Here is a 27,160-nt window from a genome sequence, read left to right as displayed (position 1 = left end):
GCCTGTAGTCAAAAAAAAAAATGAAGAGCATTAATCATGTTTGTATGGTGGTGGTGGTGATGGGAGGGCGGAGTTAGCAAACAGCTAGGTGTCGACAACAACATGGCTGTCTGACCTCTGTAAGGCCTCTCGCTGCAAGCTAGACTCGAGTAGGGGAAGGAGTGGGTGTGTGAAGTGCACAAGAAGGAAGTTGAGGATAGTCGTTACTCACTGTTTGCTCGGCTGTCTGTGCGCATACTTCACGTTTAATTTTGTAAATGAAATACCAACCGGATATCGTCTGCTTCAGTCGCACTTCACATAGCGCAGCGCGCATGCGCGAACGAACGGGCGCTGCGAGACATGGAAGAGGGAAGACGCAGTGCAGTGAGTAATCATTCGGATTTGTTTGCAAGTAAACTACACAATACATTAGAGACTACAACCACTTACGATGTGTGTAAAGGTTAAATATTATTATTCACGTTTGATTTGCACTCACCTGCGTGTGAGTGTGTGTGTGGGAAGGGAGAAGGGGAGGGTTAGTTTGCGGTCATGTGTAGCAGACGACCGAGCCTGTACCCATGTCTAGTGTAAACGAGAAATAACATTGGGTCTGTTGTCTTGTCTCTATTCGCTGCTTGTGTGTAGAAATGTTTAGATAAGCCAGGAAGACGGAAACAGTACAGCAACAGTGAAGGGGAAGTGAACGAGGACGACAGACAGAAGCTATTTAATTATAAACAAAATGTTTGAAACGATTAATTAAATGTGTCATTAGTCACTGCAGTGAAATGCTCGGACTCCTACAATTCACTTGTAAATATCTCGTTATCAGTGGGTAAAATTCAATGAATTAGGTTCAAAGTCAGCGTTCGGTCAATGTGTCTGTGTGTGTGTGTGTGTTAACCTGCCATGCTAACAGCTACACACAACAGGACCCCAAAACTATTGTTCTGAGACCTAGCTACACACTGGCGTGGGACTGAATTAAACATTAGTCTTAATTCGTGACTGACCCCGTCACAGTTTTGTAGAGCGAGCACTTTATTCTGCTTTGAAGAAACAAATAAAAGAGCAGGGAGCTTGAAACCATCCTAGTCCGGGGCAGGTGAAGACAGTTGTTAAAGGCCTAGTGGGGTGTGCTATTTTGTTCTCTCTCGACTGGAACAGTTCATCACATGATACTATTTCTCAAGATATTTGTGGATATCATCCCTTTCTTCTCTGTGTATAGGCCTCAGCAGACATCATCATCGTACATTGATCATGTAGAGGTATTAAAGGTTTAGCCATGAGAAGAGATGGAATCATGTTAACTAAGAGCATCTGTGTATAGGCATGGCTTCAGGATTATGACCTCTTGCTTTGATTGTTAGTGTTTGTAAGAGTGTCTATCGAGGTTCATCAAGATTTCGAGAAATGGTATCTTGTATTGAGCTGTACCTATTCGTTACACAACAAATTTGCTCCTCTAGTAGACCTTTAAGCTGTTTGACAATGACAAAGTTGGGCAGCAGCACACCATCTGTCGGTTATGGCGACTTTCATGGCCTACACAAATCTGGACGGATTCCATCGCAACCGTTTGAATGTGGATTATGGTTATTTCTGTTCATTTTTTCTGTGATTTCTATTGTTGTGCGCAGTGAACGTTCAGTACATTGAGTATATTGTATCAGGTTTAATTCGGGGTAATAATCTGTAATCAATGCATATTGTACAATTAATAATCAGATTTTTGTTTGAGTCTTTTATTAAACCAGAAGCACTCGTTCATTCTCTCCTTCATTCCTTTCTTCAGTCATGAGTTAATTTGTTGGCACGCATGTGATACCGAACATGTGTCTAGTGTAAAGGACACTAAGAAATGATATCGTTTCGGCTCTAATGGCAGATACCAGGCCGGAAGTCGATGACTGATCACAAAACTCGATCTGTGAGATCAGGAAGAGACCTTACTTGGTGATTCTGGCTTACTCACTCGTAAGTACTTCAGCTGTTTGTCCTTGGTAGTCGGAATGGGATAGGCTTTGTGTTTGTATACAAAAACGCACAAAACATGAATGAAAAAAATATAGAAAGGCTAACATAAAAGCTAGGAAGAAAGAAAAAAAATGAAGCTTTAACGACATTGGGAGTAACGATGGCGTGACAATTATGACCACAATAGAAAAGTTTATTTTGTTGTCATGTTTTCTTTCATTTTATACTGTGCTTGTGTGTGCATACATGTGTGCGTTAATGTGTACTTGTTCTACAACTTTACATTAAAAATGTGCATGAACATAGCACTCCGTGAAGACTGAAACCTATTCCATTTTTAAAAGTGTGTCTTTTCAGCTGTTTGGAAGATTTGTAAATAAAAGTAATATTTTTCTTGATTATTTATGAGACGTTCTTGTTTCATTTTTGGGAAACGATCATTTGCAGAGAAAAAAAGAGAAGGAAAAATATCAATCCCTGGAAGATGGGTTGCTGGAGGATTGCTGCCCTTGCCTTTGTGACAAGTGTGTGGATTATTCAAACTGACGCTTGGCCAGCGGAAGACAACTCTACAACCTCCAGCAACAACATAAATAACACCACTGTCTCTGTGACTATGGACAGCATCTACCTGACTAGTTCTTCTCACGACGTTAACTTCACAGACCAAGATGGCTCCTATAACAGTTCCAACGGCACCCAGGTGATGACAAGGTGCCTGGTTGAGTACATTACTCAGAAGCGACTCAGTCTTTACTCCATCCATGGCTACATCTTGCCTTCCCAAGAAATTACTCTCAAATTTTTAATGGACGAAGACAGCGACAACAAAAACCGTACCGTGTGTTTTGTAACTCGGAGCGACCTCGAAAACAAACTCAATTCCTTCGAAGGGCCACCGATCATAGGGGCGTTTCGTTTTACTTGCAAATCCCCGGTATAGAAGTCATATTCCTTGAGGACGAGGAAGTCAGCAAGACAGATGTAGAAACCAATGATACTGGAGAGGCGAGGGCCAGTGACAGAGTTTCAAGCTCCACGGAACATAGGTTCTACTCTCGCTACATTTCCTATGTTCAGATCGAGCGGTGTAGGGTTTCTCTGCGTGGTGCATGGATGGTGGCAAGCATGACGGATCTCAGAGTCTTTACGAGCTTCGGTGATAACAGCTTGAACCTGCAGGAACTACAGCAGGATACTAAACTTTGCGACGCCTTTCGACATGTTGTCGCTTTCAGTATCATCAACAACTGGGCCGTGGAAGACGACTTGCACCATCTGGCCACTTGCACTGGAAAGCTCGACAACGTTGTAGAAGTCGTTCTTGCCAACGTTAGTTTAAAATCATTTCCGAAAATGCTCCACACTGTGATGCCCAACCTCCGAGCTCTGGAGTTGAGTAACAACCATCTGTGGGCGCCGGTAGATTTTGATTGGATGCCAGGCTTCGCGGAGCTGCCGCGAAATCTGTCGAGGACCTTCCAGTTCAACAACCTCTACAGCTACTACGGAGCCATTGATATACAGCCCAACCTATTTCGTAGGATGTACATTTTAAACGGAAACAATATAACTAACCTAACCCACTTTTATTTCCGTGGAGAGTTTCAGTACGTCTCCCTAGAACGAAATGGCATGACAGAAATTGGAGAGAAGGTCTTCTATCGCATTCCTGACTTGCAGTTTCTGAGTTTGGCTGACAATGTCCTTGAAAGCCTGCCAGAAAACCTGTTCTCAAGCCTTCGCAAGCTCAAGCGATTAGACTTGCAGGGAAACAAATTAAAATATTTACCAACGAATTTGTTCAGAAACCTTCTGCAACTCCAGCAGCTGAATTTGGAAGGAAACAAATTGGACAAACTGCAGGACGGTTTATTCTCTAACCTGGAACATCTGACCTCCTTCCGTCTCAAGGGAAACAACCTTATGCACGTGTCAGACAAGGCTTTCGATACTCTTTCTATTAAACTGTCCTTACTCGACCTGAGTGAGAATCCTTTGAAGGAAATCCCACCAATCATCTTTCTTCTGCGCGGGTTGGTCAACACAAATCTGGAGTCTACAGATATAGAGGTCCTCGACTTTGTAGAGATCATCAACCGGACGTCATTTACCAGGGTATTGGAAAGTCTGAGAAACCCAACTTCCGGTGAATATGTGAACATAAAAGCAGCTCCTGACCTCCAGAGAGTCGTTTCTCTGAGGAACAGCAAGCTACGGTCCATTGTGATGTATAACTCAACTGAGGAGACGATTAAAACCTTTTTTCTGCTGGCCAAGTACTTCACCTTCCAGACGGATGGCGCCCACCTGGCATGTGACTGCAACATTCTGAATGTGACTCACCTGGTGACGGAGCTGAGGCAGAAGGGCGACCTGAGCGGAACAGAGGCTTTGTTCACGGGCTGGACGTGTTTCTGGCCGGACGAGCTGAGACAAAGAACTGTGGCCAGTCTCCGGGATGAGGAGACTTACTGTCCTTTTCGCGAGGAACAAAACCTTACTGAGATGGAGACAAGATGTCCGGATCCGTGCAATTGCTACATTCGCACGGGGGTTTCTACTATCATCGTTGACTGTCAGCACGCGGGTCTGACGTCACTTCCAGCCTTTGTTCCAACCCGGACGAGGGAGATGTGGCTGCACAACAACACGATCAAGACGGTGGAGGATCTACCGTACCTCCAGCAGCTGGAGACCCTCAAGTTAAGCGCCAATAACCTTCAGGACCTACCCAAAAAGGTCCTAGATCAATTGACGTCCCTGCGCGTGTTGCACGTGGACGACAACTGGCTGACAACCCTTCTCTCTGACCTGGGCGATTTGCAGCAGCTTCGCAGCGTCCGACTGTCGGGGAATCCCTTCCGCTGCGACTGCAACACCCGCTGGCTGAAGCGCTGGGTGCTGGACCCGAAGGTAGAGGTGGAGGACTGGAATGACATAAAGTGCAGCCTGGACGACGACGAGGGCCAGCTGATCACGAGAGTCCCGGACGAGAAGTTCGTCTGCAAGATTGCGCTCACCCTCACGCAGTTGGCCGTCCACATCGTTGTTCCTGTGTCGCTGGCGCTGCTGTTGGTGGTTTTGGCTGTCATCGCTTTTCTCTGCCGACGTCAGCTAAAGGTGCAGCTGTACATCTACACCGGTCTTCACACCTTTGACCGTGACCCCTCTGACGCCCGATTTCTGTACGATGTGACAGTGTGCTGCTCATTGGGGGATCAGGACTGGGTGCTGACAAATGTGGTGACGGTTCTGGAGATGGCTTACAACTACAAAGTCTTCTTCCTTAACCGAGACGCATTCTTGGGTTACTCCATCAGCAACAACGTGCGTCACTGCGTAAAGATGAGCCGGCGGTTGGTCGTGGTGCTGGCCAAAGGCTGGGACAGTGAGGAAACGTTGATCACAGCCGTTCGTCAGGGCTTGGACAAGTGCCGCAAGGACATGGTCCACTTCTTGACCGTTGTCCTGCACGAGATCTCACCCAGGGACATTCAGGACAAGGACTTGCAGCAGTTTGTGAAGAAGGGCCGCTTTTTGACGACTTGTGAAAGTCACTTTCACAAGAAGCTGGCCTACGAAATGCCTCATCTTCAGAAGGACAAAATCGTTCTCTGCTGCAGGAAAAGGCGAAAGCCTGAGGGTGTTGTCAAGTTTCACGACATCGTAGCCATTGCTGAAAACCAGGAGAATGTTATTCTGGAGATCGGTGCAGCTCCCTCAGCAGGATGCAATCCTCGTGTTTGCAAATTGTCATCTTTAGTCGCTAACGCATCGAAAGTACCGAAGGAAGAAGGTATCAGAAATGAACAAACTACTGTGAAAGGGGAGGTAAAAGAAGAAAGTATGAACAACAGCCCGGAATGCGCTGGGGCAGACGATAAAATTGACGATCCCGAGGAGAGCGATTGCTATACGACAGGAGAATCAGTGTTTGTGTGGTACTCCAATGTCGACCTTAACTACACGGTGGAAAGCATCGTTAAACCGCTGGAAAGTCGCGGTCACCAGTGCATTGTGCAGGATCGAGACTTCCCGCTAGGCGCCGCCATCCAGGACAACATCGTGCGCGCGGTGGACTCATGCTCACGCGCAGTCTTCGTGCTGTCGGACGACATCAGCGCCAGCGAATGGTTCCTCTTCACCTTCCACGTCGTCTTCGACCGCTGCCAGCAACACCGCGACCGCCGGGTGCTCCTGGTGCTGCGGGCGGCACTGAACGCAGACAACTTGACCGACGACGTGCAGCAGGCCGTCAGAACGTCAGCCGTGCTGCGGGAACAGGACCCTTGGTTCGAAGCCCGTCTGCAGAAGTTTGCAGAGTCAGATTTCAACGAGATGGACTGACTGGCTTTATAGGGAAAACTATATTTGATTATGGGATCATTTTAATGTGTTTCTGGAAACACAAGTCCCTTAGTTTACTTCTTTCTTTGGAAGAGGCAGAGTTTTTGAGAGATCAAATAGTGAGTTTTGAGTGCTTCCCAGTGGAAATAAGACATCTTGTTTGGTTCTTTCCTTCACTTTGTAATCGGAAAATGTGAAGAAGGATGTTTTGCCACCGGTGCTCAAGATAAAAAGACCCCTGGTTTCTGTCCTCGCCTTCGATATTAAGTAAAATGAGATGACACTATGACTGCTTGAAGCAAATTGACTGAAAAATCTCCCACAGTCTCCTTCCTTGTCCTTTTTTGTCCTACTTTCCTCTACATTTTAATGTGTGGATAGAGTGAGTTAAATGTGATGGAGCTTGGTAACTGAGAAAGAGTTGGTTGGGTGATAGTGTGAGTTAAGTGTGATGGAGTGGGGTTAGTGTGATGGAGTGGGGTAAGTGTGAAAATGTAGTAGAACCATGAACTGCAAGAACTGAAAAATGCATATTGTATATATTGTGTATATATATATATTGCATATTGTACAGTGTGAGTTAAGTGTGATGGAGTGGGGTCAGTGTGATGAACGACAAGAACTAGAAAATGCATATTGTATAAATGTTTTGCTAGAATATGATACACAAAAACGATTTTACAGAGATTGATTAGTCTCTTTGCTTCGGAGAAAAATATTTTTGGTTGGTTATTAGTGATATTTTAAAGGGATCAACTGGATTAGTGTCCTCCTCCCGCCCGACTGTGTTTCTGATTCTCTATGTATGGACAACTACGGACCTCGATATGATGTCACAGATGTGCTATGTCCAGCCACATACCGGAAGCTGTGTTCACTGCTCACTGCACAGATCATCAGAACTAGTATAACTGCGTCGTTATTCCCATGTGTAGTTATTCTAAATTGTCTTTTAATTCTCGTTTTTAAATATTTTTCTCAACCGTCTCATTTAAAAAATGTCTAAGCTGAGCATTTTTGTTGATGAGATGGGTGACATATTTGACAAAGTTGATGGAAAGTGTTTGACAAGCACTTTAAGGTGTAAATTTATATAACTGTCTGTCGTATCTCTTCCCTTTTCAGCCTCTGTACCCACAGCTTTCCACTAAAACAAAATTGGTACATTTGGCAAAATCTGTCCCCTAAACTTCCGACTTTAATATCAAACTCTGTTAATAAAATGTTTGAAAAAGTTTGGTACTTGATTTTCTCAATTTCTCGTTTAAAATATTTACACATTAGAGGCGAGAGTTTCGGAAAAGGTTAAGTATTTAATTTTTAAGTTTGATGTGTTTAATTATTTAAAGTTTAGGTTTACACTATTTTGGCATGTAAATGTCTAGTTTGAAATATTTAAGATTGAAATGTCTCACTTGAAATGTACGTTTGAGCCGCAAAACAGAGCAGAAGAATCCTCACTAATATTTTTAGGTGTCTTACTTCCCATAATTCACAGCTGGGAATACAAAAATCATTATAAAAAAAAACGGTTGATGAGATCCGATCTGAACTATCGTTGTATTTTGTAACTTTGCTTTTGGACAAAAGGTAAAAAATATGAACTGTAAGACCATCCTTGAAGAAGTACTGACAAAGAACCAACTTCATTCATCACAGCGGCCAATTATAACATAGGAAGTGAGCTCACTTAAAGCGAAAAAAGTGAGAAAATAGAATTTGAAAGATGAAGCAAGCAATGCATCTTAGAAAAAAACACAGAAAGCATGTAATTTTGCATATTAGTATTAACATATGAACAAACAGGTGTCTTCCTGGCGATAGGCGATGAAGAGTGAGGAGTCACGATGTCGCTAGAGGGCAGAGTAACGATTAGACCAACTTCTTCCTCCTCCTTGTCCAGAACTTTCCACTGTGGTACAGACTACCAACACGATGCACTGACATCTAAGAACAAAATGAAAGCAAGTACGTACAACAAGGCGGAAGTGTTGCTATTGGTGCGTGGTGCAGTTACAGCTGATGCTGTTCCTCCATTTTCTTATTTTTCCTTCTCCTCTTTCCCCTTCATGTTTTCTTTCTTTGATATTAGATATATTGACAATCATTTTTTATATTTTTGTTCTTTCTTATCTTCTTTCTTTTCCAACTCGTCCTTTTATCTTTCATTCTTTGGCGTCAGACGCAGTAAGCGGTTAGTGTTGTACACTAGTGGAGGACGGGGCCTGTTTAGAGGAAAGCAAGACTAAAGCAGGTCAAGTGGACACTGTTTCTCCTTCGGCTGTAAGGCCGAGAGAGGTCAGCGAGGTCAGATGCACAAACCTGTCGCCATATTACTACGCGTACACAAGCCGCTGCACAGCTTTGCTCATGCGCAGTCCCGCGAGATCGTGATTTGTGATTATATTACAGAGAAGTTATATAATTTTTGTGTTGTGAAATAATTAATATAATTACATAGAGCATATAAAATAAATAATTTATGTTTGGGTATATAAATGCAAGGAGGGGGTGATACAGTCAACGTTTGAGCTTCCTTGCTGTTAATTCTTTTGGTCACAAGCCTCAGTCTGTGCGCCTTCTGTCTGTCCTTGGTCTCTATAAGGCATGTCTGTTGTAAAAAACAAAATATTTGTGTTGATTGAAGAGCATTAATCATGTTTGGGTGGTGGTGTGGTGGTGGAGTCAGTTGCAGGTGTCATTTACAACATGGCTGTCTGACCTCGGCCAGGCCTTTCGCCGCAAGGTAAGACTCGAGCTAGACTCGGGTAGGTGGGCAAGGAGTGGGTGTGTGAAGTATACAAGAAGGAAGTTGAGGATAGTCGTTATCCACTGTTTGCTCGGCTGTCTATGTGCATGCTTCACGCTTACTTTTGCAAACGAAATATCAACCGGATATCGTCTGCTGTAATCTCGCACTTCACACAGCGCACCGCGCATGCGCGAATGAGCAGACGCTGCGAGACATGGAGGACAGAGGGAAGACGCAGTGCAGTGAGTAATCATTCCGATTTGTTTGCAAGTATTCTACACATTCCAGTAGAGACTTCAACCATTTACGATATGTGTAAAGGCTGAATATTATTATTCACGTTTTATTTGTGAGTGTGTGTGTGTGGGAAGGGAGAAGGGGAGGGTTTGTTTGCGGTCATGTGTAGCAGACGACCGAGCCGGTGCCCATGTCTTGTGCATTAACGAGAAATAACATTCGGTCTGCAGTCTTGTCTGTAGTCACACCTTGTGTGTAGAAATGTTAGATAAGCCAGGAGGACGGTCTTGGAAGCAACAGTGAAAGGGATATGAACGAGGGCGACAGAAAGAAGCTCGTTAATTATAAACAAAATGTTTGAAATGTTTGAAACGATTAATTAGTCATTGCAGTGAGATACTCGGACTCCTACAATTCACTTGTAAATCTCTTGTAATCAGTGGTAAAATGCTATGAATTAGGTTCAACTTAGGACCACAAAGGAGTAAATGAAACGTTTATCTGTGAGCTTATGTTCCTAACTACATGCCAAAAACAAGAGGTCATGACCTTTACAGCAGGAACGCTGATTATCTCACAGCATTGAAGTTACAGACAATAGATAAGAAACGTATCCGGGGGCTTTGAACTGTGACATAACGAAGTTTGAGTAGTGAGCTGGGCTGTACTCACAACTGCATACCTGTTCCTGGCTTTTTTTGTGTGTGTGGTCGTCCTCTCCAGGACTTTTTTGACTTTCGCATAATTTAAAAATTTTGTTTGTTTCAAATGTTGACCTTCGTGTCTTCTCTTTTGGTGTCGTTGCTCTTTCCTGACTCTTTCCTAGCGCCCGTTCGGTCAGTGTGTCTGTGTGTCTGTGTGTGTGTGTTAATCTGCCATACGCTAACAGCTTCACACAACAGGGCCCCAGAATTATTGTTCTGAGTCTTAATTCGTGACTGACCCCGTCACAGTTTTCTAGAGCTATCGAATTTATTCTTTCAAGAAATCAATAAAAGAACAACGAGCTTGAAACCATTCCAGTTCAGGGCAGGTGAAGAAAGTTTTTAAAGGACTACTGTGGTCCATAAATTTGTTCTCTCTCGACTGAGAAAAGTTCATCACATGATACTTTTTCTCAAGGTATTTGTGGATATCATCCCTTTCTTCTCTGAACATAGACTGGCTACAGACATCCGCAGACACAGAAATCAACAACAGAAGACATCATCATCGTACATCGCTAATGTAGAGGTTTTGAAGGTTTTAGCCATTACAAGAGATGATCATATGTTAATTAAGAACATCTGTGTACAGACATGACCACGATTATGACCTCTTGCTCTGATTGTTAGTGTTTGTAAGAGTGTCTGTCGAGGTTCATCAAGATTCAGAGAAATGGTATCTTGCGCTGAACTGCACCCCTCGTTAGACAACAAATTTGCTCCTCTAGTAGACCTTTAAGCTGCTCGACAATGATAAAGCTGGTGCAGCAGCACACAATCTGTCGGTTATGGCGAGTTTCATGGCCTTCACAAATATGGGGATGAATTCCATCGCAACCGTTTGAATATGGGTTGTGGTTATTTCTCTTTATTTTTTCTTTGATCTGTATTGTTCTGTGTGCAGTGAGCGTTCAGTACACTGAGTTTATTATTGCAGCAGACTTAATTCAGGGAAATAATTTGTAATCCATGCATACTGTGCAATTTACAATAAGATTTTTGTTTTTTGTTTGAGTCTTTTAATTAAACCAGAAGCAGTCGTTCATTCTCTCCTTCATTCCTTTCTTCATTCGCTAGATTATTTGTTGGCTTTCATGTGATCACCAAACATATCTCTAGATAAAGGAGACATACATTAAAGTCAGAAATTATATCATTTCTGCTCTAATGGCAGATACCTGGCCGGAAGTAGATGACTGATCGCAAACCTCGGTCTGTGAGAACAGGAAGAGACCTTACTTGGTGAGTCTTTATCTGTTATCTGTTAGTACTTTATCTGTTTGTCCTTGGTAGTCGGAATGGGATAGGCTTTGTATGTGTACACAGAAAAAGGCAAAAAATTGGAATTAAAAAAATATATATATATAAAGGCTGACAAAAGAAAGGAAGAAAGAAAAATAAACCCAAAATGAAGCTTTTACGACTAAGTAACGAAGACATGACAGTTATGACCACAATAGAAGAAAATCAGAAAATTTTATTTTGTTGTCATGTTTTCTTTCTCTTTATATATGTGTATATTGATCTGATCAAAATAAAATAAGAAAATATAGAGGAAAATAACGTTGGAAGCTGGAAGCGTTTCTTACTGCTGCAAAATATGTATTACGGAAAGTAATACCGTGGTTTAAACTTTCACTGTAGTCCGTGTTATCCAGTACAAAGAAACCACACTGTATCAGTCGAGAAAAGACAGAAAAACTTAATTGGAAAGAATTGTTAATTAAAGTAATATTTTTCTTGTTCATTAATTAGATGTTCTTGTTTCATCTTTGGAAAACGATCGTTTGCAGTGAAAAGAAGAGAAGGAAAAATATCAATCCCCGGGAGATGGGTTGCTGGAGGATTGCTGCCCTTTGCCTTTGTGACAAGTGTGTGGATTATTCAAACTGACTCTTGGCCAGCGGAAGACAACTCTACCAGCTCCAGCAACAATATAGATAACACATCTGTTTCTGTGACTATAGGACAGCATCTACCCGACTAGTTCCTCTCACGACGTTAACGTCACAGACCAAGATGGCTCCTCTTAATGGTTCCTATGACAAGGTGATGACAAGGTGCCGGGTGGAGTACAGCAATGTGAAACTAACTGATCATTTCTCCACCCATGGCTATGTTTTGCCTTCCATAAAAATGACTCTTAACTTTTTAATGGACGAAGAGAGAGACAACAAAAACCGTACCATGTGCTTCGTGACTCGGAGCGACCTCGAAAGCAAACTCAATTCTTCCGACGAGCCGCCTATCAACGTGGTGTTTCTATTTACTTGCAAAAATCCCGGAATAAAAGTCATATTCCTTGAGGACGAGGAAGTCAGCAAGACAGAACTAGAAACCAATGATACGGAAGAGGTGAGGGCTAGTGACAGAGTTTCAAGTTCCTCGGAACATAGGTTCTACTCTCGCTACATTTCCTATGTTCAGATCAAGCGGTGTAGGGTTTCTCTTCGTGGTGCATGGATGGTGGCAAGCATGACGGATCTCAGAGTCTTTGAGAGCTTCGATAATAACACCTTCAAACCTTCAGGAACTGCAGCAGGATACTAAACTTTGCGATTTGTTTCACAATGTTGTCACTTTCAGTATCATGAACAACTGGGCCGTGGAAGACGACTTGCACCTTCTGTCCACCTGCACGGGAAAGCTCGACAACGTTGTAGAAGTCGCCCTTGCCAACATTAGTTTAAAAACATTTCCTGAAATCCTACACACTGTGATGCCCAACCTAATAGCTCTGGAGTTCAGTAACAATCATCTGTGGGCGCCGGTAGATTTTGATTGGATATCAAGCTTAGTGGAGCTGCCGCGAAATCTGTCGAGGACCTCCCAGTTCAACAACCTCTACAGCTACTACGGAGCCATTGATATACAGCCCAACTTGTTTCGTCGGGAGTACATTTTAAACGGAAACAATATAACTAACCTAACACACTTTTACTTCCGCGGAGAGTTTCAGTATGTCTCCCTAGAACGAAATGGCATGACAGAAATTGGAGAGGAGGTCTTCTATCACATTCCTGACTTGCAGTTTCTGAGTTTGGCGGACAATGTCCTTGAAAGCCTGCCAGAAAACCTGTTCTCAAGCCTCCGCAAGCTCAAGCGACTAGACTTGCAGGGAAACAGATTAAAGTATTTACCAACGAATTTGTTCAGAAACCTTTTGCAAATCCAGCAGCTGAATTTGGACGGAAACAAATTGGAGAAACTGCAGGACGGTTTGTTTGCTAACCTGGAACAGCTGACTTGCGTCCATCTAAAGGGAAACAACCTTATGCACGTGTCAGACAAGGCTTTCGACACTCTTTCTATTAAACTGTCCTTACTCGATCTGAGTGAGAATCCTTTGAAGGAAATCCCACCAATCATTTTTCTTCTGCGCGGGCTGGTCAACACAAATCTGGAGTCTACAGATATAGAGGTCCTCGACTTTGTAGAGATCATCAACCGGACGTCAACCTACTGGATATTAGAGAATTTTAAAAATCCAACGACAGGAGATGCTAATTTCAGAGCAGCTCCTAACCTCCAGAGGGTCGTTTCTCTCAGGAACAGCAAGCTACGGTCCATTGTGATGTATAACTCGACTGAGGAGATAATTAACACCTTTACGCTTTTGGCCAAGTATTTCACCTTCCAGACAGATGGCGCCCACCTGTCATGTGACTGCAACATTCTGAATGTTACTCATCTGGTGACGGAGCTAAGGGAGAAGGGGGACCTGAGCGGAACAGAGGTGTTGTTCACCGGCTGGACATGTTCGTGGCCAGACCAGCTGAGACAAAGAACTGTGGCCAGTCTCCGTGACGAGGAGACTTACTGTCCTTTTCGCGAGGAACGTAATCTTACAACAAGATGTCCAGATCCGTGCAATTGCTACGTTCGCACGAGTGTTTCTACTATCATCGTTGACTGTCAGCACGCGGGTCTGACGTCACTTCCAGCCTTTGTTCCAACCCGGACGAGGGATATGTGGCTGCAGAACAACATGATCAAGACAGTGGAGGCGCTACCGTACCTTCAGCAGCTGCATACCCTGAAGTTAAGCGCCAATAACCTGCAGGAACTACCCAAGAAGGTCTTAGATCAACTGACGTCACTGCACGTGCTACACGTGGACGACAACTGGCTGACAACCCTTCTTCCCGACCTGGGCGATTTGCAGCAGATTCGCAGCGTCCGACTGTCGGGGAATCCCTTCCGCTGCGACTGCAACACCCGCTGGTTGAAGCGCTGGGTGCTGGACCCGAAAGTAGAGGTGGAGGACTGGAATGACATAAAGTGCAGCCTGGACGACGACGAGGGCCAGCTGATCACGAGAGTGCCGGACGAGAAGTTCGTCTGCAAGATTGCGCCCAGCCTCACGCAGTTGGCCGTCCACATCGCTGTTCCTCTGTCGCTGGCGCTGCTGCTGGTGGTTTTGGCCGTCATCGCTTTTATCTACCGACGTCAGCTAAAGGTGCAACTGTACATCTACACCGGTCTTCACACCTTTGACCGTGACCCCTCTAAGGACCGATTTCTGTACGATGTGACAGTGTGCTGCTCATTGGGGGATCAGGACTGGGTGCTGACAAATGTGGTGACGGTTCTGGAGATGGCTTACAACTACAAAGTCTTCTTCCTTAACCGAGATGCATTCTTGGGTTACTCCATCAGCAACAACGTGCGTCACTGCGTAAAGAAGAGCCGGCTGTTAGTAGTGGTGCTGGCCAAAGACTGGGACAGCGAGGAAACTCTGGTCACGGCCGTCCGTCAAGGCTTGGACAAGTGCCGCAAGGACATGGTCCACTTCTTGACCGTTGTCCTGCACGAGACCTCACCCAGGGACATACAGGACAAGGACTTGCAGCAGTTTGTGAAGAAGGGCCGCTTTTTGACGACTTCTGAAAGTCACTTTCACAAGAAGCTGGCCTACGAAATGCCTCATCTTCAGACGGACAAAATCTTCTTTTGCTGCAGGAACGTGCGAAAGCCTGAGGGTGTTGTCAAGTTTCACGACATCGTAGCCATCACCGAAAACCAGCAGAATGTTATTCTGGAGATCGGTGCAGCTCCTTCAGAAGGATGTGATCGTCGTGTCTGCAAATTGCCATCGACAGGAGAACGGGCAACGAAATCTGTGTTTGTGTGGTACTCGGATGTCGACCTCACCTACACGGTGGAAAGCATCGTTAAACCGTTGGAAAGTCGCGGTCACCAGTGCATTGTGCAGGACCGAGACTTCCCGCTGGGCGCCGCCATCCAGGACAACATCGTGCGCGCGGCGGACTCGTGCTCACTCGCAGTCTTCGTGCTGTCGGACGACATCGGCGCCAGCGAGTGGTTCCTCTTCACCTTCCACGTCGTCTTCGACCGCTGCCAGCAACACCGCGACCGCCGGGTGCTCCTGGTGCTGCGGGCGGCACTGAACGCGGACAACTTGACCGACGACGTGCAGCAGGCTGTGAGAACATCAGCCGTGCTGCGGGAACAGGATCCCTGGTTCGAATCCCGTCTGCAGAAATTTGCAGAATTAGATTTTAAAGAGATGTACTGACTGTAGTGGCTGCAGAGAAAAACGATGTCTTATTGTGTGATAACTGTGATGTGTTGCTGGAAAGAAAAGACCCCTAGTTCAGTTCTTTTTGAATGATTTATATAGAGCCTACTCATGTCGGTTAGGAGTGTTCTCCTGGCGCTTGAGACAAAATGTAGGTATTGACAACAGGGAAGACTGAAAAACAAACAACAGTATGTAATAAATCCTACGAACACTTTTCCCTGGCTGTGTATGACAAATCACAAACATACAACTCTTATACGAGTCCCCTCAGATGAAAGTGAAGAAAAAGGGAGATTGTCATGTTCAGTTGTAGCTCCAGAGAGAGAGAGAGATTCAAGGCAGTTGATGTTGGCCAGCAGTCACAGAAGTCTGGAGAATTCACAATGTACTGAATGCAAATCTGCAGAGGCAGATTTCAGAGAGATGAATGTGTCTGTTCAGTGCTTCCCCGGGGTAATAAGACAACTGGTTTGTAAAAGTTTTGTGTGAATTTAATTCACCCTTACCCCAGTTTAGACCAATGAAACACCAAGCTACTGGGTAACTAGGGCGATCACTTTGTGAGATCGTTGATGACCAAATACAATTTTTCTTTACCCTGTAGTCGGCATGGATCCCCACCTGGACTGACTGCGTTCGCCATGTGGGACTCCAGGTTTACTTGTTTACTAAACAAAACGTGGGAATTCCCCTATCGCGTCACGGCGTGATGTAATTTCGTGTTTTGCGTCACACGGTCACGTGGCTTCCCAAGATGCGCATCGATCTCCTTATGCTATGAACAGCTAACAAATAAACACGACCTTTGAACCGTGAATCGCCACAGTTTGGTTCTTGCCTTCACGATGTGTAGTCAGAGTTCAAATGTGAAAAAAGAATTTTTCGTCACCGGTGCTGCGGAGAAAAAAGACCCCTGATTTCTGTCAGGGACGCGTTCAATGCACAATTTCACACCACTCGCACTCACACGTCCCCACAGTGTTCTTTCAATCACAAATCACATAGATTTGACGTGGGCAACGGAATTTTATATAACTCAACATTAAACATTAAACACACACACGTTACTGCGAACTTTATACAGTCTAAATGTCTTTCACGCGGCGGCCTGTAAATGAAATTGGACGATTGTTTTTTGAATAATTCTCTAAAGTCTTAGTTACTCACACCTCCGCACTGCCTGGAGTAATCGTCTGAGAAAAATAAAATTCCTGGTAAAATCCTCCCTTTCCCGGTCCTGAAATTTAAAAGTGCAGTCTCGGCCACACCTGGCTGATGTCCACGAATAAAATCTTTCGGGAACAACTCACAAGTTCCAGTTCTTATAAGGGGTAGATGCTGTCTCGGCAGACACCTAGCTGACGACCACGAATATATTCTTTTGGGAATAACACACAAGTTCCAAAGCGAACACTCCACACACTCCGTCCGCCTCTAGTCCCTTCTCAGCCGTCTGCTCTCTTCCAAAATCTTTTCTCCGACGTACAATCTAAAATTGCGTCATAATATGACGTCGGGTTCTGACGCGAAACCACGACGCAGCAAACACACTGGTAAGGGCAATAATCCCTGCCTACCTATTCCTGACAATTTCTGTGATCGCCTTCTAAATTGAGTAAAGTCAGATTTCTCTAAGATAAGACGATGAAAGCTTGGTACTTGTCAACTGAGAACTCTCTTACTGCCTTCTTCCTCGTCCTTTACTGTCCATCTCTCACATTTTAATAGGGTTAAGTGTGATAGAGTTGGTGGTGTGATAAGCTTATGAAAAAAATTCTTTTAATTCTCGCTTTTTGAGTTTTTCCTCGAGTGTCCCATTTAAAAACTTTAAAATCTGAACACCTTTGTTGATGGGATGGGTTACATATTTTACGAGTTTCAGGAAAGTGCTTGTCAATCACAGTGAGGTGTAAAAGTTTATTTCACTCTGTCTGTCTGTCTGTCTGTCTGTCTGTCTGTCTGTCTGTCTGTCTGTCTGTCTGTCTGTCTGTCTGTCTGTCTGTCTTTTTCTGCCTGTCTCCATAGCTTCCAATAACTAAAAATTCGCAAAATCTTTCCTCTTATCATGCACTGTCAACTACCGACTTTAATATAAACACTCGCTAATAAAATATTTGAGATAATGAAGTACTTGATGTTCTGAATTCCTTATTAGAATTATTTAGTCATTTAGAGTTGAGAGTTTCGGGAAAAAAGTAAAAATTCAATTTTAATTTTGAAATGTTTAAGCTTTTAAAGATCAGGTGTAAAATATTTTAGTGTGTAAATTTCTGGTTTGAAATATTTCAGATTTAAATGTCATGCATTACATTTTACCTGCAAGAAAAGTCAAGAGACTCTTTGTAGTAATGTCGCAGGTGTCTTGCTTCTCTTTAATTCACAGGTGGGATTACAAACATCATGATAAAGACAACGGTTGACGAGATCGGATCTGAATGACGTATTAAAGGCTTAGTGTATAATTTTTTTTCTTTGCCGACTGGATACAGCTCAGTGCAAAATTGCCAACATCCGGGTGAATACCCACCTTCCGTTCTGGGGATCATACCTACAAGCAAAACTATGCACAAAAAGTGTGGGTGCAATAGCAGTTACAATATCCAGGTTGTGATCAGACTGGTTGATGTGAAGCCTTTGCTGAAAATTATGACCGTTCCAGCACGACATAACACAGGTTCGACTCTACAACAGAGTGCTAAACGCTTTCGTCTCACCAGTGGCTGTCTGCTCTCGGCAACGGATTCTGGAGGCTGGTGTGACAAGTGTTGGGTCCCCTCATTAGTCCCTTTGCTCAACCCGAGTAGAAAAATGAAATTAAAATCAACAGGTTGCTGGCAAGTTAGCAGGACATAGCACGGTCCTTACTTCGTTACAAAAATCCGTTATATTTTTTTAAAGAAAGTGCACATGGATTGTCGTTAGCGCTGACGTCACTACAGGTCCCCCTGACGTCACTACAGGTCCCAGCTAACATGCTGTTTCCTAGTCAGCTTTGTAGGAACAAAAGTCCTTGTAGGCATGTGCTTGTTTACTTTCTTGCACGAGCCAGTATGTCACGACAGTAAACAACACCCGCTTGCTCTCACATCCTGTTTGTCGCTCACAGCAATAGACAAACGGACCGGAGACGTGATGTTCACAAAGACCTTACATCCGGGTCGTTTTGGTCCCTGTGCACAACACCGGGGGCAGATGACGACTGTGGAATGTACTTACTTTGTCCAACTTTCCCGGAACACTTTCTACCCGTCAAGATCCCAAGTCTCCCAGCATCCGTTACTATGAGAATTCCTTGATTGAATCAGACTATATCCGGATGGACAACCGAGAAGACAGTACATGATAACCATCCTAGACTTCCTCCTTGCGCATTCCACCCGTCTAGCTCGAATATATCTCGTATGTGCTTTAATGTAGTTGCTGGAGCTGCTGGTGGTGATAACGTTTTCCATTCACGGATCTGTTAGCGAACTGTAGCTACTTCATTTAGTCAACTAGGATCTACCCGGAGCTATGTGTAGCAACTCCTCGTTTGTCATACAGAAAATTCCCACTCTCATGTCATTCCCTCTCTACCCGCAACTTCATCCTATGATGGAGCCAAGCCCTTAGCTTTGGACTTTGGGGAAGCCCGTAAAAAGATTGCCAGGACCAGTTAAAAGTTCCTCCACAACCTACACACACTCTGAACATACCTCTCTTTGGCGGACACAGAATAAGAACAAACAACTTTTTATTTCGATAACAGAAAAACGGTGACACGTTTTCTTTCCTAATCACAAAAACGGATTTGCAAACAAAACAGGTGTTACAGGTGTATATATATATACACACACGACTGCAGAAATGCATGTACAGAGAACACTTTTAAATAGTACTACATGTATGATCAACACGACTCAGAGAGAAAGATTAGCTTCATAAATTAATTAAATATTATCTGTAAATTAATAAAAATATTTCATGGATGTCTGTCTTTGTAGCTGAGCGCACTTTCTTATCCCATAACAAACAAAAATAAAGCCAAGAATATATTTATATAAAGTGAGCAACTGTTATTATATCAGAGACCATTTCATATTCTGCTCGCATCACGAAGCGCAAATGAAGGCGTCAACAGCAAGCAGCCAACATCAGGTCCAAAGAATCAGTAACTGCGAGCAGCGGTTGTAATAACAGACGAAACAAACAGCCAGAAATAGCTTTTCTCCAGGTTGCGATCCTACAAGACAATTGAACAGGTTCCAGATTAGTTAGCACTGCCAGGGACAAAAAATATTCGCAGAAGCTACATTATCTGGTTGTGTCGAGATACTGTTCAGTTGAAAACGTCAAGGTATCGTGAAGCGAGGTTTATCGTTACACCTCAGCCGCGTGCCACCCGCGCTGCGATAAGAAGCAAGTGGACGGACAACATTCAGTGTGAAGGACGGAGCTGGTTGTGAAAACAAAACACTATGGCTGCATTCGTTGCGATGCAGTGAGTTAAAATGGAGTTTCCCATCTTTCTAAATGCTTTTAGAATTTTTTTGTCGGCAGTACATATGAAGCAATCAGATGAACATATAAAACAACCGCATTTGTATATACAATGGTGACGTCATTTATTTCACTTTCTGTCTTTTTTAATGAAATGGGGCAACAACAGTACACGTAACCTCATGGAACCTCAGGTCACGAAATTAGTCAATATTTGAAGGTTTTATCTCCCTCCTTGTCCTGACTTTTTGTAAGTCTGATTTTTAAAGTCTGATTCAAAAATTCGAAATTAAATTACCTATAAAATATAGATTTAGGCTCAGGGTAGGGCTTTAAACGAGCAGGCGACTCGCGAGGCTCACCTCGCCGTCAACTGGTGGAGCGAGCGACGGCGCAGACGTTTGTGTCGTCACCGTCGATTTTGAAAAAAAAAAAAACCTTCCAAAACAACCAGATGTAGAAGACTGCGAGCGACATGATGACGAGAACCGACGATGAAGGCATGGATAATGTAAACAAATTGTCTGTCGGGAAGGAAAACCTTGTGTGGGATTTCTGTCGAGACTGGTTTTGACCCTCGTCGGCTGTTTACTCGGTAAGTAGAAAACTAAACTCGTTTGATCAACAAGAGTAACAAGAGTCGTAGCTAGCCCTGACCTTGTGTTTCTTGTTCAAACACGAGGCTTCGCCCAGCAAAGGTGTGTTGTGACGTTAGAGAAACTATGGTGTCTGTAGTTCGCTCCACACAAACACGTGTTCTCACCCCAAACACCGAGCACCTACCCGCTTTACACAGGGCCACCCAAAGCCAGAACGTGCCCCCGGGGTAGACGACCTTCTGGGTTATTAATCATTAATTTGTAATCGTTTATTATTTTACCAGTAGGCATGCAAGATGTAATTCAACTGGCAATATATGTGTTTGTGTACATGTGAGTGGTCAGTAAATGAGGGAAAAGTGCATAAAAGGATCAAACTATTGTCTCCATCTTCTATAGGAAAACCGTGGACGTGAAAAACTCGACAAATTTAAGAAACGAAGATTAAAGACAACACTATTTTGTATCCTTCACTCTAATGCATGCCACAGTCGTCACAGATTAGGGTATAATTATTGGAGGTATCAGTAACTCTAGTAATTGTGAAGCCTTCACTTTATGACATTCTTTGAAGTCTAGATTTACAACAAAGCACAAGTTTTCAGTAGCGGTTGTTTTCTTTTTCCAGGACTAAGAAATCTTTCTGCAAGTCATGGGAATTCGAGAGACCTTGAATATAACGGCCCTGATGCTCCTCCTCGCTCTTTTACCTGAAACAGCCAATTCGACTCCCATTCTGCATGTGAAACGTGACTCCCCAGACCCCAAGGATGAGTTTACTGGAGGTCAGGAGGTCATTGGAGTTCAACAACAATCAACTGTGCCACTCTTCTTAAGGTGTTCCGTTGAATTTCGAGAGCAGCTCCGACAAGACAGCTATCTGCAGAGAGAGAAATATCAAATCCCGACCTTCAACCTTCAGTTTACGATTCGTCCTCCACCGGGATCCCCTCAAGAGCACCCTCCCAGGTGTCACATGACTACTCAAGACTTTCGCAGCAAGCTGAGCTCTTTGGAAGGGTCAGAACTGACCGTCTTTTTAGTTCTGCAATGCCAGATTCCGAGGACCGAAGTCGTGTTGGTGGATAATGATAAGAAGGTAGGAGGAGATTATCTGCCTCGTGAATATGGAGAAGCTGATGATGATGGTGATGGTGACGACGAAAGCGAAAACAGTAACAAAGGAGGTGCAAACGACAGCAGCACCGCGGACCAGCACCAGACGTTCTCTCGTTATATCTCGTACCTTCGCGTTGAAAAAGTGTCAGATCTCGCTGGAGGTTGTCAACGCCGTCTCCGACCTGACCGATCTGCGAGTCATGATCATGTACGACAGTGGAATCTCCGACTTTCCTAAGGTCAGGACCGACCAGCGCCGATGTCACGGCTTTCAAAATGTCGTATCTCTAGCCATCATGAACGACTGGGACACATCAGACTACCTGCAGGACATACAGTACTGCGGCAACAATCTCGAGAACGTGGTGGAGATGGCCTTGAACAACGACAGCCTGGTGTCATTTCCGGATCAACTGAAGACGATCTTCCCGAACCTGACGTCACTAGAGGTCAACAACAACAGTCTCACGTCACCGATAGAGTTTCCTTGGAAGAGAGGGTTTTTCAGGCTCCCGCGGAACCTCTCTCGACCTGCGCTCCACGACGATAAGTACACTTACTCAGGCTCCCTGCTCGTCCCTCCCAACACCTTCCGTCGCGAGTTTTTGCTTGATTGGAACAGGATCACCAATCTGACGCACTTCCGGTTTAGCAGTGACTTTCAGTACATTTCCTTGCAGTGGAACCGCATGAGGACCATCGCCGAAGACACGTTCCGCGACGTCACCAGCCTGCAGTTCCTCAGCCTGGCCCACAACGAGCTCACATCCCTTCCCGCGAACCTCTTCGCAAGCTTGACCAACCTCACGAGGCTGGATCTTCAGAATAACCTCTTGCAGAGTCTGCCTGCCGGCATTTTCGGAAACCTAAGGAATCTGAAGCAGCTGAACCTGGAGAGCAACAGACTGGCGGTGTTGGAGAGTGGACTGTTCGCCAACCTGGTACGACTGGAAGTCCTGCTGCTTGGAAAAAACAACATTTCTGTGGTGTCAGACGGAGCTTTTTCTACTGCTTATCCATCAAGCTCAACACCGTGGATCTGCAAAGCAATCCCCTGAGAGAAATTCCAGTTTTTGCCTTCTTGCTTAGCGGACTCCAACTGCTCAACCTTGATAAAACGAATATGTCTGTCCTCGATTTTGTCTTCATCGATCGAATGACGACCCTGGCGCAGCTGTTTGAAGTGCAGAGAATCCTACCATCCAGCGGTTCATCAACCTCCGGGAAAGCCGGAGAACCAAAAGATTGTGACTTTTCGAGAGAGCGGGCTGCGCTCCATAACATTTTACAACGCCAGCGATGAGGCGTTCAACACCTTCGTGTTGCTGCTCAAGCACTTTAACTTCGTGACAGGCGCTCAGTGGCGCTGTGACTGCAACATTCTGAACGCGACCCACGCACTGAGATGGCTGCTAATGACGGGTCACCTTACTGGAGAAGAGGGATCTGTCGGCGGGTGGGTGTGTGGGTGGCCGGAGGAGCTGGCCATCCAGAAGAGACCGCTGATTAGTCTGCGAGACGAAGATACATACTGCCCCCTAGCGGAAGACAACAACGACTCTTGCCCTCACCCTTGTGCTTGTTACGTTCGCGCCCGAGTTGGGACCGTCATCGTGGACTGTCGACACAAGAACATAACGTCACTTCCGGCACAGGTCCCTCTTGCCGCGAGCGAGCTGTGGCTGCAGAACAACAACATCGAAGAGCTGCAGGGACGGCCCTACCTAAAGCATGTCCATGTCCTGAAGGTGAGCAGCAACAGGCTGCAGGCGTTGCATAGAGACATCCTCCATCTCATGACGTCACTTCAGATTCTACATGTGGATGACAACTTGCTGACAGAACTGCCGCCAGAGGTCGCAGAAGATGCAGGTGGCCGCCTTTTACGCGAAGTACGGCTAAGTGGAAATCCTTTCCGCTGCGACTGTCGAACGAGGTGGATGAAGAACTGGCTGCTGATCAGCCAGGAAAACGTCAGTGACTGGATGAACGTCAAGTGCAGTGATCCGAACGCAGACGGCAGGGTGCTGATCAGTGTCCCGGACGAAAAGTTCATTTGCCGGATCACCACCGACCCCAGCACTCGCCTGACCATGTCAGTCATTTGCACCCTGACATCCTGCTTTTTGCTCTTGCTGCTGCTTATCGTCGCCCTCGTCAAGCGACAACAGCTGAAACTGTTGGTATACGTCTACACCGGTCTACACCCGTTCGACCTGGAGAAGGTCGACAAACCCGCGCTCTATGACGTGGCGGTCTGCTGTGCCCCCGGCACCCGGGATTGGATCCTAGACAAGGTGGTGACCCGCTTCGAGCAGGAGCAGGCTTACCGTGTCTTCTTCCACAGCAGAGACGCTTTCCTGGGGTTCGCCATCAGCGACAATGTACGACACTGTATGAACAACAGTCGACGGTTGGTGGTGGTGCTCGGCAAAGGTTGGCAGGAGGAGGAGGTTTTGGTGGTAGCCGCGCGACAAGGACTGGCTAAATGCCGCAAGGACCTGGTCAATTTTCTAGTCGTCGTCCTGCACCAAATGACATGCCGGGACATCCATGTCAAAGAGGTTCGGCAATTCATCGCCAGAGGGCGCTTCATTACCACAGAGGACAAACATTTTTTCAAGAAGCTAGCCTACGAAATGCCGCATCTTCGCCACAGAGAGCATCACGTGCAGGCTGGGACGTTGCCGAGGCAACCGGAGGTCATTAGTCTCGGTGGACGTGTAGACGCTCAGAACGTTGCGGCAGTCGCGGAAAACGAACATAACGCGTTTCTAGAACGACCGCTCAGTTACTTTAATCATCGCTCTCAATTTTATCGAACCTGTCATCATCTTCCACATTCCCGAGCTCTCTTCTCTCACAGAAAAGCTCTGACTGCAGACAGTTGTCTGCAAGCCATGGGGCTTCAGTGGCAGTCACCGCTTTGCAGTCAAACCAACAGATTCTGGTGAAAATATTTCAGATTCTCATGTGAGCAGGACTGATTCTGGTGTAAATATTTCAGATTCTTGTTTAGATAATACGGATTGTGGTGAAAATGATACAGAATCTTGGTCAAATGAAACACACTCTGGTCCAAACACTCGAGATTCTGCTGCCAAGGATCGAGATTTTCCTCTCCTTATCTTTCCTCCTGGCATCGTCCTACCGAACAGTCTGAGAGTACCTGCCAGGTCCGGCCAGGAGGAGCGGGAGGAGAGGAGAAAGTCCATCTTCGTGTGGTGCTCGGAGGCTGACCTCGAGCCGACTCTTGTCACCGTGGTGGCGCCGCTGGAAGAAGCTGGACACCGCTGCATCCTGAAGGACAGGGACTTTCTCGTCGGTCTCAGCATCCAGGAGAACATCGTGCGGGCGGCCGAGGCCTGCCAGCGCGCCATTTTCGTCCTTTCCAACGCCTCCTGCGCATGCGGCTGGTTGCTCTTCGCCTTCCACGTGACCTTTGACCGCGGCCTGCAGTCACGTGACCAGCGCGTGCTCCTGCTCTGCCGCCGCGGGCTGGACGTCGGGCGGCTGGTGATGGAGGTGCAGCACGCTGTGCGGACGACGGTTGTGCTGTGCGAGGACGACCCGTGGTTCATGCAACGTCTGCAACGTTTGTTAGCTGCGACACCAGCAACATCTGATGGACTAACCTCCTGCTTATCTGCACTCGAGCGATGAAAGTGATGATAAAGCCACAGATGTGTAAGTGTCAAAGAGATGGACGGGGATTCGCGCACGTGCGTGTATGTATGTAAGAGAGAATGGGGAAGAACTTACTGCCTGTCGGTGTGACTAGGTTTGAGATTCCTCTTTAAACTAACCTGCATAAAAGGATAAAAATTCCTGGACACGAACCTGCGGTAAATAAAACTTCAGGTCTGAGCTCGATAATGCAATAACGGTCAGTCAGACGTACCCAGGGTGGAGTGCAAACAAAGCAGAGAAATCGGAGCAGGTGTACGTAGGTGTGGCATCCATACATGTGTTTCAGGTGAGAGAAACCTCACAACTACACCTGAGAATTGCGTTTCAGTTGTGACTTAGTCGTCTGCGAATGTATTTGTTCAGGTGTATCCATCTTGTGCACCCGATAGTCACTGTGATGCACAAGCCAAACTCCCTCAAACATTCCAAGAGTTTGTTCAGTGATATGGATATACATCCGTGTGTTGTTGTTGTTGTGTGTGTGTATTTGTGAGATTTGTGTGTCCTTGGAAAATAAGTCAGCGCGTGCAGAGAATGAATGTGTGAGATGGTTGTGTTTTCATTAAGCTCTTAATATTAAAGACATAGTAAGGCGCAAATTTCTTCGTTATGATTAAAATTCCATTTAACAACAGTTTTCCAAACTCTAGGTAAATACTCCAGTGTTCATAGATACCGGCTACAAACATCACCTTTCACAGAAAGACATCATCAGCCGTTATCAGTCAACAGACGTGAGGACTGTGGCACGGATATTTTAACGTTTATCTTCAGCCAATGGGACAGCTTGAAACACAGATTAATTAGACATGTCAGTATTTTTTAGCACTGTGATGTTTGTAATAATGTATATCGTGATTTATATCCTCATGTATACGATGTAGAATCCTGATTAGTCGCTTTGACTCTGACCGCTGCACGGCGTCTGTCGCTGTATCACAACTGTCCCCACTGGTCTTCCTGTCAAGTTGTGGACTTTGGCTGTGAAGGTCTCATCTGTTGTATTTTCTTTCGTTTGACATGATATAGCTACCTTTACACTAAATACACAATCAAGATAAAGCACGCCATCCATTACAAGCATAAATATCGTTCATTTGTATTGTTAATGTGAAGTAAGTCTGCATTTGGGATGTACAGAAGAAATTTAAGAATAAACCAGTGTTTTGTATTTAGAGTTTTATTCTTGTTGCTGTTGTTTTTTGTTTGTTTTGGTTGTTTTGGTTGTTTTTTGTTTGTTTTTTGTTTTTTTTGTTTTTTTTTTGTTTTTTTTTTGGGGGGGTGGGGGTGTTGTTGTTTTTTTTTTTTTTGTTTTTTTTTTTTTTTTTTTTGACGTTCCTCTTTCTGCGGATCTCATATGTTCACATCCGGGATTTCTAGCCTGCTTTACGTGTTTCACGCATACTACCCACAATCCACACACGGACGATGCTTTTATAAAGCTCGTGATGGATGGATAGGTTAGGAAAAAAAACGTGATTTTCCAAACCCTCGACAGCAAGGTGAAGGTTGCTGTTTATTTACGAACGATCGCGGCAGCACGACGGGTCTAAGGGAAATAACCTGTGTGCTAGCAGATCAGATGAGAGCTTAACTCCCTTTAAGGAATATAGCTTATTGGCTAATACTGTTGGTAATGGATGAGAAAGCAGATACCTAATTAATGATTTGGTCTCTGCTTGACCTGCACTGGAGGTGATAACCTACCTTTGTCCGATTC

General features: G+C 45.0%; 2 protein-coding genes across 2 annotated transcripts; both read left to right on the top strand.

Moving 5' to 3' along the window:
- Positions 1-289: 289 nt before the first annotated feature.
- LOC112555524 lies at positions 290-17,680 on the top strand. Its single transcript, XM_025223957.1, has 4 exons — positions 290-366; positions 1,877-1,965; positions 2,413-6,307; positions 12,498-17,680. Exons 3-4 carry the CDS (start codon positions 3,082-3,084, stop codon positions 15,545-15,547), a joined length of 6,276 nt encoding a protein of 2,091 aa, XP_025079742.1. The 5' UTR covers positions 290-366; positions 1,877-1,965; positions 2,413-3,081; the 3' UTR covers positions 15,548-17,680.
- Positions 17,681-20,430: 2,750 nt separating this feature from the next.
- On the top strand, positions 20,431-26,611 carry LOC112555522 (protein toll-like). The gene is given in 4 exon segments (XM_025223956.1): positions 20,431-20,627; positions 21,260-22,802; positions 22,911-24,626; positions 24,628-26,611. Coding segments are annotated over 3 exon segments (3,546 nt in total). The 5' UTR covers positions 20,431-20,627; positions 21,260-21,758; the 3' UTR covers positions 25,414-26,611.
- The last annotated feature ends 549 nt before the right edge of the window (positions 26,612-27,160 follow it).

The sequence above is a fragment of the Pomacea canaliculata genome, linkage group LG14 (genome assembly GCF_003073045.1).
Source record: "Pomacea canaliculata isolate SZHN2017 linkage group LG14, ASM307304v1, whole genome shotgun sequence".
Taxonomy (NCBI): domain Eukaryota; kingdom Metazoa; phylum Mollusca; class Gastropoda; order Architaenioglossa; family Ampullariidae; genus Pomacea; species Pomacea canaliculata.
This window is presented reverse-complemented; position numbering and strand designations above follow the sequence as displayed.